The sequence below is a fragment of the Citrus clementina genome, unplaced genomic scaffold, assembly GCF_000493195.1.
Source record: "Citrus clementina cultivar Clemenules unplaced genomic scaffold, Citrus_clementina_v1.0 scaffold_7, whole genome shotgun sequence".
Taxonomy (NCBI): domain Eukaryota; kingdom Viridiplantae; phylum Streptophyta; class Magnoliopsida; order Sapindales; family Rutaceae; genus Citrus; species Citrus x clementina.
In genome coordinates, this window is record NW_006262075.1 from 16386360 (window position 1) to 16398913 (window position 12554).

At 37.1% G+C, this 12554-nt stretch overlaps 2 protein-coding genes across 2 annotated transcripts; both read right to left on the reverse strand.

The window, feature by feature from the left end:
• Positions 1–6736: 6736 nt before the first annotated feature.
• LOC18037329 (ankyrin repeat-containing protein At5g02620) lies at positions 6737–7843 on the reverse strand. Its single transcript, XM_024181239.1, has 2 exons — positions 7319–7843; positions 6737–6916 (listed from the first exon to the last, which is right to left on the reverse strand). Exons 1-2 carry the CDS (start codon positions 7841–7843, stop codon positions 6737–6739), a joined length of 705 nt encoding a protein of 234 aa, XP_024037007.1.
• A 752-nt stretch (positions 7844–8595) lies between these two features.
• LOC112096983 (ankyrin repeat-containing protein At5g02620-like) lies at positions 8596–11488 on the reverse strand. Its single transcript, XM_024181240.1, has 2 exons — positions 11448–11488; positions 8596–9076 (listed from the first exon to the last, which is right to left on the reverse strand). The coding sequence occupies exons 1-2, from the start codon at positions 11486–11488 to the stop codon at positions 8596–8598; spliced, it is 522 nt and encodes a 173-aa protein (XP_024037008.1).
• Positions 11489–12554: the final 1066 nt, after the last annotated feature.

A 12554-nucleotide genomic window follows, 5' to 3' on the forward strand; every position in this document is an offset into this window, starting at 1 on the left:
AATGACTAATGAATACTCTCTGCTGGTATCATCCATCAAAGAGCTTATACACAGGAATTGGCACATTTCTGTGAACCATGTTTACAGAGAGGCAAATTTTGTTACAGACTCAATTGCGAATTATGCTTCCAACCTTCTGATTGGCCTTCACAATTTGAGTAGTTCCCCGGCTTGTGTCATTCCTTTTCTCTTCACGACATGTATGGGGCGGCTCACCCCCGAATAGTGTCCTTGTAGCTCTTTTAATAGAGTCCCCATTGAATAAATAATAATAATAATAATAATAACATAACGGCAATTAGAGGCAGAAGACATATATTCTTATAATAGTTAACCACAAACCATAAACATTTATGTGGCTTTAAAGGAGCTAGTTTTTTATTTAAAAAATAAAAATAAGAGGGGTGGGCAAAGCCCAAATACATTTTTTATTTTTCCCCTTTACTACCCGAACCCGAGTGTCACCTGCTACAAGCTTGACTTTAAAGGAGCTAGTTGCTCAGATCAGACTTCAGGGCAAAGAATCCTGCTCTGAATGACGTGGCGAGACGTTTCTGCTTAATATTCTTGAAACCACTCCGATGATCAGCTGATGTAAAGGTTGCGGAAGTGGACTAAAGCTGTGGAGGCGAGTGACCTGTTCAGCAATGTAAAAAGAAAATGAAGTGTATTTATACATTTGACGCAATTCAATTAGCCAGAAACTTGCCAAGCTCAGGCAGTAACTACGCTCATCCGGATCTTGAAATAAAGTCGCCCCTCGAATAAAGAACGACATCACCATCTGTATACACAACTGCGATACCAACTGCAATACGTAAACCTGAGGCGCCTTGTACACCCTCAGATTTTGATAAATGTCTACTCTCTCGATGGTGTCCAGCCCAGACATCAAAAGCTGAGTCGAGGAATACAAGTGTATAGACAGTGAGTCAAAACAAGCGATAGCGATGAACATAATGACGGGGAAGCACAAGCCAATTACACTAACAGTTATAGCAAGAGTCAGATTGTAGGACAAAACTATCCACAATCTGGTCATGAAAGCAAGCAGCATTGACATTAGTCCTATTGGTAACAGGACAATTGCGGCAACCAGAAGCTTCATGGAAAGATCTCCAGCATTTTTGTAAAAAATATGGCAAAAAGTGAGAACTGCGGCAGTCAGAGAAGTAGTCATGGCTACGGTATCGGTGATGACAAATGCTTTGAAAACTGGATTTGTATCAAAATTTGGCACGCCTTTATCATCATAGTCCCCTGGAATGGTGAAAGCTGATGTAAATGTCAGTGTGGCCACTAGTATTGCCATTACTAAGAGATTTCGAGCCATGTCTTCGTTTTTAGGACCAAAGACCATTTTTGTCGTTGTTGGAGTTGTGAAGCTCAAAACTGAACCTGGGGATTTGTATGACATGTCGATTATCTGTCATGAAGCATAATGACTTGTCGTTTGAATTAGAGTTCAGAGAAGCTGAATGGATTAAACGCTATGTCGGCTGGATGTGTTAGTAATGCACGTGACTCGTCACATGATTCACTAACTCAAACGGCAGCCACATCTGCGTTTTAGTTAGCAGATTGCATGAGCCTCTAACAAGTGTCCCAGAGCAGATTCAAGAATTGGTTAATTCGGTTAGATCACGCGGGAGACAGCTGATTCATCATCTTGGCTGGAAATACAGAAACGTGAGCTGACCTCTGGGGGTTCTTTCACTTGGTTCTGAAAGGACTATAAAAGGTCCTAGGCTCTATTACTAATGGTATTCTATTGAGTTGTATTCATTCTTCATATGTGTAACTTGTTCTCTGAAATCAGTAAAAGGGTTGCTGCATTTTCCACAGTGGATGTAGGCTAGAAATTGGCCGAACCACTATAATCCTGGTGCAAAGTGTGTGATCTGTTTTTCTTTGATTGTGTGATTAATTTCAGTAGGTATTCTTGGTTCTTGACAAACTTCTTGAGAGATTAATTCCAGAACTAGATCAAGTTTCTTTGAGTGGGTCTTGGGGGTTCCAAATTGGTCTTGGTAATTAATTTGGATTCAACAAATTGGTATCAGAGCCTATCTCTGGTTTATTGGTCTTTACAATGGCGTCAACTAAACTGGAAGTGGAGAAGTTTACTGGCGAAAATGATTTCCACCTATGGAGACTCAAGATGAGAGCCTTATTGGTGCATCAAAGGTTGGATGTTGCACTCGATGATGAATCAACATCCAAGAAGCCAATGAAAGTAACTGAAGAAGAATTATCTGAGGTTCTTGATAGGGCACACAGTGCAATAATTCTAAGTCTTGGGGGTGGTGTACTTAGAGAGGTGGGTGGAGAAAGAACAGCAGCAGGTTTATGGAAGAAGCTTGAAGACTTATACACAAAGAAGTCAATGGCTAAAAGACTAGCCACCAAGAAGAAGCTTTATACCCTGCAGATGGAAGAGGGATCATCAATTACTGATCACATTGATGCTTTCAACAAGATCATCTTAGATCTTGAAGACATTAATGTAAAGATTGATGATGAAGACAAAGCCATGATTCTGCTCTGCTCTCTGCCGAGCTCCTATGAGAATCTAGTGGATACTTTGATGTATGGAAGACAGACTCTCGCTATGGGAGATGTAAAAGAAGCTCTGAGTTCCAAGGCTGCAATCAAGAAAGAAACCAGGGATGGAGAAGGGCTGACAGCAAGGGGAAGAACTGAAAGTAGAGAGACAAGTAAAAACAAGAAGAAGAGGTCAAAATCCAGGCCAAAGAACTTGAAATGTTTTCATTGTCATAAGGAGGGTCATTTCAAGAAAGATTGCCCTGAATTCAAAAACAAGAAGAATAAAGCAAAGGAAAAGAGTGGAGATGCTGCTGTTGCATCAGAATGTGAAGAATCTGATGGCTATGACTCTGCTGGAGTTCTAATAGCAACTAATTCTCAAACAAAAGGTAATTGGGTTTTAGATTCTGGTTGTTCCTTCCACATGTGCCCTAATAAAACTTTATTCACAAACTATGAGACCTGTGATGGTGGGGTAGTGGTAATGGGTAATGATTCAAGCTGTAGAGTGGTTGGCAGAGGTTCAATTAGGTTGGAAATGTTTGATGGCATGATTAGGGAATTAAGGGATGTCAGGCATGTGCCTGATCTCAAAAGAAACCTTATCTCCCTAGGAATGCTGGATAAAATTGGATGCCTTGTTAAGCTTGAGTCAGGCACTTTAAAAGTCTTGAAAGGGTCAATGGTTGTGATGAAAGGGAACATGAGCAATGGTCTGTATGTGTTACAGGGATCAGCTGTTACAGGGGATGTTGCTGTGTCAAACCAGAAAACAAATAAAACCATGCTGTGGCATATGAGGTTAAGCCACATGAGTGAAAGGGGCTTGGTAGAACTATCAAAACAGGGAGTCTTAGGTGTAGATAAGATAGAGCCTTTGAGATTCTGTGAAGATTATGTCATAGGAAAATCTTCAAGGGTGAAATTCAGTACTGGTATCCATAACTCAAAGGGGACTCTAAACTACATTCATGCTGATCTGTGGGGGCCTGCACAGACAGCTTCTCTAGGTGGGGCTAGGTATTTCTTATCTCTTATTGATGATTTCTCAAGAATGGTTTGGGTATTTAGTTTGAAGAGCAAAGACAAAGTGTTTGATCAGTTTAAGAACTGGAAAATTTTAGTTGAAAATCAGACCAATAGAAAGGTGAGGAGACTGAGAACAGATAATGGGTTAGAGTTCTGCAATAAGGACTTTGATGATTTCTGTACAAAGCATGGTATAGTTAGACACAAAATAGTAAGACACACTCCACAGCAAAATGGATTAGCTGAAAGGATGAACAGGACCCTAATAGATAAAGTTAGGTGTATGCTGATCCACTCTAAGCTACCCATGAGTCTATGGGCTGAAGCTCTTGATACTGCTTGCTTCATAGTAAACAGGAGTCCCTCTTCTGGAATCAATTTCAGAACCCCATATGAGCTCTGGTCTGGCAAACCAGCAGACTATTCTCAATTAAGAATATTTGGCTGCCCAGCCTATGCTCATGTCAAACAAGGGAAGTTAGAGCCCAGGGCCTTCAAATGTGTGTTCTTAGGATATCCTGCTGGTGTGAAGGGTTACAAGCTGTGGTGTACAGACATGAAGCCACCAAGGGCAATAATCAGCAGGGATGTGGTGTTTAATGAACATGAAATGCTTCAAAACTCAGCTACTGAAAATCAAACCATTAAGAGAGAATCAGGGGGTGACAAGAAGAGTTTTCTTGAGGTAGAGCTTCCAAGCTCTAGCACAGAAGCTGATAAAAAGATAAGGCCTGAGAATGCACCTGGAATGGATATGCCTGAACAGGAAGATGAATCAGAGGTGAAGATGACCTCAGAGATTATCAGCTAGTAAGAGATAGAAAGAAAAGAGAAACAAAGCCACCTAAGAGGTATGCATATGCAGACTTGATTGCATTTCCACTATCAGCAGCACAGGAAATAGAAGAAGATGAACCAAAGTCTTACATTGAAGCTGTCAGTAGTAAGGACTCAAAGAAGTGGATTGCAGCTATGAATGAAGAAATGAGATCACTGATCAAGAATCACACCTGGGATCTGATTCCAAAACCAGCAAAGAAGAAAGTAGTTGGCTGCAAGTGGATTTATAAGATCAAAGAAGGTATACCAGGAGTTGAACCACTCAGATACAAAGCCAGGCTGGTTGCCAAAGGCTTCACACAAAAAGAGGGAATTGATTTCAATGAGGTTTTTTCCCCAGTGGTAAGACACTCTTCCTTAAGGATCTTATTAGCACTGGTTGCAGTAAATGACATGCACCTGGAACAGATGGATGTCAAGACTGCATTCCTTCATGGGGAATTGGAAGAAATGATTGTAATGGCAACACCAAGAGTTATGAAGATTCAGCTAAAGCTGACTATGTGTGTCATTTGAGAAAGTCTCTATATGGATTAAAGCAATCCCCGAGACAATGGTATTTGAGATTTGATAAGTTCATGGCTGAGAATAGCTTTCAAAGATGCTCTTATGATTGCTGTGTATACCACAAAGATTTGAAGGATGGGGGTAAGATCTATCTGTTGCTATATGTTGATGACATGCTTATAGCATGTAACCACATGGATCAGATAGATAAACTGAAGAAGCAGTTAAGGAATACCTTTGAGATGAAAGACTTTGGAGCAGCCAAGAAGATTCTTGGAGTAGAGCTGCTGAGAGATAGCAAGAAGGGGATATTAAAACTATCACAGCACTGCTATATAAAGAAAGTACTTGAGAGATTTGAAATGGTGGATTCAAAACCAGTTCAAACTCCTCTAGCTGCTCATTTCAGGTTGTCTTGTAATCAGTGTCCAAGAACTGAAGATGAAAAAGCTGAGATGAGCAAAACTCCATATTCAAGTGTTGTGGGATGCTTGATGTATGCCATGGTCTTAACAAGGCCAGATATCTCCCATGCAGTAAGTGTAGTTTCCAGGTATATGGCTAATCCTGGAAAGGAGCACTGGAGAGCTGTTAAATGGATCTTAAGATATCTCAATGGGACTGCAAATTATGGCCTCATCTATGGTACAAAAAGAGGTACAGAAGTTGATGTTGAAGGGTATGTGGATGCTGACTATGCAGGGGATCTAGATAAAAGGAGGTCTCTGACAGGCTATTTGTTCACACTCAGTGGCTGCACCATAAACTGGAAAGCTTCACTTCAAAGTGTTGTTGCTCTGTCAACAACAGAAGCTGAGTACACTGCAGTTGCAGAAGCCTTTAAAGAGGCAATATGGCTCAGAGGAATGGTTACAGAATTAGGATTTGAACAAAGACAGGTGGTTGTTCACTGTGACAGTCAAAGTGCTATTTGCCTAAGCAAGAACCAGGTGCATCACGAAAAGACAAAGCACATTGACATTAAACTTCACTTTGTCAGGCTGGAGGTGTCTAAAGGAGTGGTGAAGCTGATAAAGGTTCACACTGATAATAACCTTGCTGATATGTTGACAAAGGGTGTACCAGTTGCTAAGCTAGAGTTCTGTATGAACTCAGCTGGAATATGCAGGCTATAAAACTGCAGGGATAAAGTGGGAAGCAGGAACTGAGGAGTAACTGATTTGAGTTCAAGGTGGAGAATGTTGGAGTTGTGAAGCTCAAAACTGAACCTGGGGATTTGTATGACATGTCGATTATCTGTCATGAAGCATAATGACTTGTCGTTTGAATTAGAGTTCAGAGAAGCTGAATGGATTAAACGCTATGTCGGCTGGATGTGTTAGTAATGCACGTGACTCGTCACATGATTCACTAACTCAAATGGCAGCCACATCTGCGTTTTAGTTAGCAGATTGCATGAGCCTCTGACAAGTGTCCCAGAGCAGATTCAAGAATTGGTTAATTCGGTTAGATCACGCGGGAGACAGCTGATTCATCATCTTGGCTGGAAATACAGAAACGTGAGCTGACCTCTGGGGGTTCTTTCACTTGGTTCTGAAAGGACTATAAAAGGTCCTAGGCTCTATTACTAATGGTATTCTATTGAGTTGTATTCATTCTTCATATGTGTAACTTGTTCTCTGAAATCAGTAAAAGGGTTGCTGCATTTTCCACAGTGAATGTAGGCCAGAAATTGGCCGAACCACTATAATCCTGGTGCAAAGTGTGTGATCTGTTTTTCTTTGATTGTGTGATTAATTTCAGTAGGTATTCTTGGTTCTTGACAAAACTTCTTGAGAGATTAATTCCAGAACTAGATCAAGTTTCTTTGAGTGGGTCTTGGGGGTTCCAAATTGGTCTTGGTAATTAATTTGGATTCAACAGACGTTGTTGTTCCGTTTCCACTGGTTGAGCTCCCGTGCCCTTCTAAGATGTCATTTTGGTCTGGAGATGGCCTTGCATAGGCCATCTCTAGTGCTTTTATAGCAAATAACTGCACGAAGTACAAAGTATACGTATATATGTGACCCAATAGCTTATAAGAAACTGTCACAAAGATTATCAAGCAACATCGAAAGGATGATTTCAGTAGTATAGTAGTTACAGGCCAACCTCAATTGCCAGGATTTTGGTTTTTCGGGTCATAATGTAAAAACAACAAACCTATGCACTCAATAGAGGGTTTATATCGATGTAAAGGGTAATTCAGGGCTTTACATAAACATAAAGAGATGTATCCGCACAAATAAACTACAAATGTCCGCACCTAAATATGACTATATATATGTATGTATGTATGTCTGTATGTATGTATGTATTTCTAAGAAGTGGAATAGAATCAGGAATCAGTGTCTTTTATATTTACATTTGGAGATCACATGGAATATTCACATACCTTTGACATTTCCCCAGGATCGTTAGATAACTGAACTATTGCAAGAGGAGTCTCCTCTTTCTTGTTGGTTGCCCTTATATTCACACTCATATTTCTCGCAAGAACTAAAATAATGTTGAAATGATTGTTAATGGCAGCCAGATGCAAAGGGGTATTCCCATCAACATCAGATGAGTTGATCAGATCTTCAACCTCAGGCTGCTTCAAAATAAAAACAACAACATCTGCATGTCCATTTTGTGCAGCAAGATGGAGGATGTTGCGGTTTTTATTATCAATAAACTCGATGGAATCGGGGTAAGAATGGAGAAGGTTTTCCAAGATAGATAGCTGTCCATTCTGGGAGGCTAGGTGAAGAGGACTTTGCCCATTACAGTCATGTTGATATACAAGGCTATCATCTTCGTCTGATAATCGACATGCAATTTTAAAATGACCTAAGGCAGCCGCATAGCGAAGTGGATTCCTGTTACGCTCATCTCGTACATTGATGAGATCCCTTTTCGCCTCCAGTATCTTGGCCATTACAACTGAATTTAAATTTCAAAACGAGAGGTTTAGAATAATGTTATTTATTTTATCATTAAATTTCTAATAGTTAAGGTATATTCATCAACAAATAGTATCAAATTATAACAAATTTGACACCCACAAAACTTTAGCAAATCATTCACGTGTTTGTTGGAAATGACTAGATGTTCGATGAAATGCAACAAAGAGAGTATTTTGGCGGGGATGATAGAATTCGAATCCTGCAGCAACTTGGATTCTTCTTAGAGAACCTCAATGGAGCTTTTTGATGACGAGGTACAAGAATGCTTGAGATTATTGCAAATGAGTCACCTTTCACTGAAAATAAAATGTACGAATTTATCCTTATCATCTTTGCATATAGCAAGCCAGGTGGCCACGAGATTAATCTTGAGAAATCCGTTAAAAAAAGTACATTTTTGTGGTATAAAGTTCAGACCCTACGTTTTCACCCCTATGGGCGAGAGGACTAACCGAAAGGTTTTCAAATAATTTTATTTGGCTGCCATCCAGGTTCAAGTACTAGAAGAGTGAAGGGCCTAAAAAGTAAATTTAAACATTAGCAATTGCAGGCCCGTTGTTTAGAATCTTAACTATAAATGAATATTTAAAAAACAAAGATCGTGTAAAGACTCACCAAACTGTGACTTTATGATGGCACTGTGAAGAAGAGTCAGGTTATTGGGTCCTCTGTGATCAAGAGCGGACGAATTTTCCTTTATCATACAGCACGCGATATGAGTTAATCATGCATCAATGGCCAAGGAGAGTGGAGACTGCTTAGCTTTGTTATTATAACGTATTGGTTCAGGATCCTTTTTTATCATCGTGAATGCCATCTTGCCGTCGCATTTTCTAACAGCATTATGCAGCGGTGTGTTACCTTCTTCGTCCCGCTTTCTCAAAATGTCATCAAACGTCCCAGTATTATTACCATTACCGTGAGGCCTCATGAAAATTTGAGCAGCGCCAAAGTTACCGGCCCTCGCCGCAACATGCATTGGAGTTTCGGATTTATGGTTCGGCACACTTACGAGATCAGACTGATGCTTGAGTATTTCCATTACTAAAATCTCGTGTCCGAATCTTGCAGCTATATGAAGTGCCGTGTCACCATTCTGACTCGTGCCCAAAATGCGATTTCCATTTAGACGTGCGAATTCCCTGACTTTATCTGTATACCCATGTCTCAATGCTCTGAACAGTTTATGATCCACTGTTGACTCTCTGTGCAAAGATAATATAAAATGAAGACTTACTCATGTTAACTAAAGAGGGGGAAAAAAAAAGAAGTGAAAATTCCTCGACACAGGTACAATCCTTTCCAAACATCTACCCTCGGGGCTAAAACACTATTTTTTAATTATGAAATCCGTCGTTACAACTTATAATAACATGTAATTATATGAAAATTAATAAATCAATTAAGAAATTTAAGCTAAATTATATCAATACATGTAAGAGTGGAGCTATTTCAACCCACTAAAATACTCATTAAACCCAATTACTTAACAAACCCATTATCAAAATTTGAAATTTTATGCTTTACTTAACAAACTCATCTTAGTACCTATTATACTCTCATTGAACAAAACTATTATATTTTATGCAATTTTTTTTTTCAAGGCTTCTTCGTCCTTTCTTTATCTCTGTAATTATTTATTGATCTTTCTGCACCATTACAAATGCTAAGGTTTCACTCTCATATTCATTTTTTCCATCGTTTGATTTTTGTCCCATTAACCTTTGAACGTATTTTCATAAATTATACCAAATAACAAATCATAAATCACACCAAGAAAAAAAAATCTTTCTCCACTATTTATTTGCATTATATTATCACACCGAATATAGAAATCTTGGCTAAAAAACAAACCAAGTTATAAGAAATTGGGTTAGGAAGAACTTATTAACTAAATCCAACTTCCTTCGATCTTAATTCTAGTAGCATGTGGGAAACAAAATTCAAATTCTACCATCTTTAAACTTAGAAACTAGGCCACCTCCAAGGCCGTGGTCGGGTTGGTAATAGCATCAAGCTTGTAGCAGTTGACACCTGGGTTCGCGTCGTAGGGGTAGTAAGGAGGAAAAATAAAAATATATATATTTGGGCTTTGCCCACCCCCTTACTTTAAAAAAAAAAAAAACTTAGAAGTTAGGTCAGATCAAGCAAGCAAACAAATTTCATTCCTCCTGTACTTTCAATCTCTCATTGACAAAGAATATCTCTCAAGTAATTATCCTCTGTGATTCCAATTAATTCAATACCAATCACTATGATCAATCAATTCCCATTGAACAAAGAGAGAGAACAATACAAAGGAGATCAAGATGGAAATAGTGTTTTTTTTTTAATTTAACCATATTATCTATTCTACAATTGTAATTTATTTTTGGGATAACTTAGTAATAAAAATTTCATTAAAAGATGGGTTTAGTGAACGTTTTTGTGGGTTTAACTATCCTCACCCTACATGTAATTACAATCAATTAAAACTCACAAGTAGAACTTTAATGTTTCAAGTCATATACTTGATTACCAAGCTTAAATAAATTAAATAACTAAAATTTATTCATCGTTTTAAATTATAAGTATTGTTAGTCAAAGATTAAATAATAAACTAAACATTCAATACAAACGTATTTGTTAGTTGGTCTGACTCTCTTTGAAGAATCAGATGCCGATAATTCTTTTATCAAAAACTCCTTAAAGTACTCAAAATTTATTTTCTACTCCTCAAAGTACTCAAAATTTATTTTCTAACTTGTCTTCTTAGTTATTGTAACTACTAAATGAAATCTCAAAATTTACATAGACAATTTATGATAATGTTGATAATTTCTATTAGATGTTGTTTTTGTAAGTAATTTTAATACCAGCAACATTTTTATATTAGATTGATATACTTTTTTTTCAATTAGATTTGTCTTAAAATAAACTAAAGCAGTAATAACATTTTAGCCCCTTCATGTTTTAAATCTATCCAATAAATATATAATTTAATCATTTTATAAAATAAGTCACTAATTTCAATAGGAAAAAATATAATTAATTGAGAACATATTTGAAAATAAAATAAAAACTCTACAATAATATACAATTGATGAAAAACATAAGGGCAATTGAGCTGGACATATATGAAAATAAAATAAAATTTTTATTATTATATAAAACTAATGAAAACATAAGGGGTATAAATGATTTGTTTCCTGATCAAAACCGATTGCAGCCTGGTGTAGCCCAGCTGTAGGCCTGCCACTATCATGCTCATCGTAATTACATGGAGTACACACCCTTGAACATTAATTGGAAAATTTTCCATCCTCTTATATCAAGTAAATAACAGTCAATTAAAGATCATCAATCATCTAAAAGAAGAAAAAATTAATGTATATGAAGCATCTGATCTTATATTTATACCAAATAGCCTTCTTCCTTTTTTTTTTTTTTGAACCAAAATAGTCAAATTAATTAAAATCTCTTATCATGAGATAAAATTTACTTACTTCGTTTAAATTTATATCAAAACAATTTCATATTTTTGTGAGCAACACTTATATATATGTAAAAGAAACTTGAGAGGTTCCCAGCGATTACCTTTGAGCATTGATAGAAGAAGCTTGTTGCGAAGCAGCCATTTTCTCACGGAGGAGGAGTGGAATTCGATAAAACTTTTGGAATCACAACTCACAAAGAGTGCCGCTAAATAAGCAAACGGACGACAAAGGGACGAGACAGCCGGCCTGCTGTCGTGTCTGTAGGTCCCTTTGTCTTTTGTTTTTTATTTAAAAATTAAAATAATAAAAATATTAAAATAATGGAAAACAAACCAAAAGTAAAATGACAAAATGCAATTAGGTATATATATCGGATCCGCCTCTGTTGCAATAGTTATACGTACCCCAACTTTTGTCTTTTATGATTTAACTACTGTCAAATTTACTTCAGCACCTTATTCTCCTTTCATTTACAATTTGTTTATAAATCTTAGATGGTCAAAATTATCCTTCCTAACAAATGTTGAAGAAAATTGATGAGGTGTAGAGTTCAGGTATTTTTGTGCTCATGAAAAGCCACGGCAACAACGGAAGGGTAACAACTTCAGCAACAAATTCACCTTTCAGCAACAAATTTTCCTTTCAGCAACAGATTCAGCAAACAAAGTCCACTGTTGTCGAAGTAGGGAGAAAGAGATTGGATAAGTGGAATTTGATGGGTAGACTTTGGAATAAAGCTAGGTCTTTGGTAGTGTGGCTTTTTTGATGCTGGAAATAATTTATGTTAAGAAGCATGAAATTGGTTTATTGATGTTAGTTTGAACCTCAAGATCATTTTTTTTTTTTGGGATTTTGTCGATTTTGGATCAAAATATATAATAGTATCTTCTTTTTTCTTTTTAGCGATTTTGTTGATTTTGGATCCAAAAGCATAATAGTATCTTATTATTCTTTTTTTTTTATGGGTTTTGACGATTTTAATTCTAAAAGTAAAATAATATCTTCTTCTTCTTAAAATATGGGAAGATGTAGAAGAAGATGATAATGATGGAGGAAGATGAAGGTGAGGGGTGATGACGATGGAGACGAAAGTGAGAGGAAAGATAAATTTAAGGGTATTGTTGTCTTTTGTTTATATTAGTGTTTTCTGTTGATTAATACATGTTGGATGTAAACAAATAAATACTTTAATATTTATAAAAAAAAT

Bases quoted from the DNA above. Each gene is read 5' to 3' on its own strand.
- LOC18037329 (XM_024181239.1), bottom strand. From the start codon at position 7,843: ATGGCCAAGATACTGGAGGCGAAAAGGGATCTCATCAATGTACGAGAT. The intron at 6,917-7,318 runs GTATGTGAATAT...TACTTCGTGCAG, and splicing joins ATCCTGGGGAAATGTCAAAG to TTATTTGCTATAAAAGCACT.
- LOC112096983 (XM_024181240.1), bottom strand. From the start codon at position 11,488: ATGGCTGCTTCGCAACAAGCTTCTTCTATCAATGCTCAAAG. The intron at 9,077-11,447 runs GTAATCGCTGGG...ATCTTTGCACAG, and splicing joins TCTTCTATCAATGCTCAAAG to AGAGTCAACAGTGGATCATA.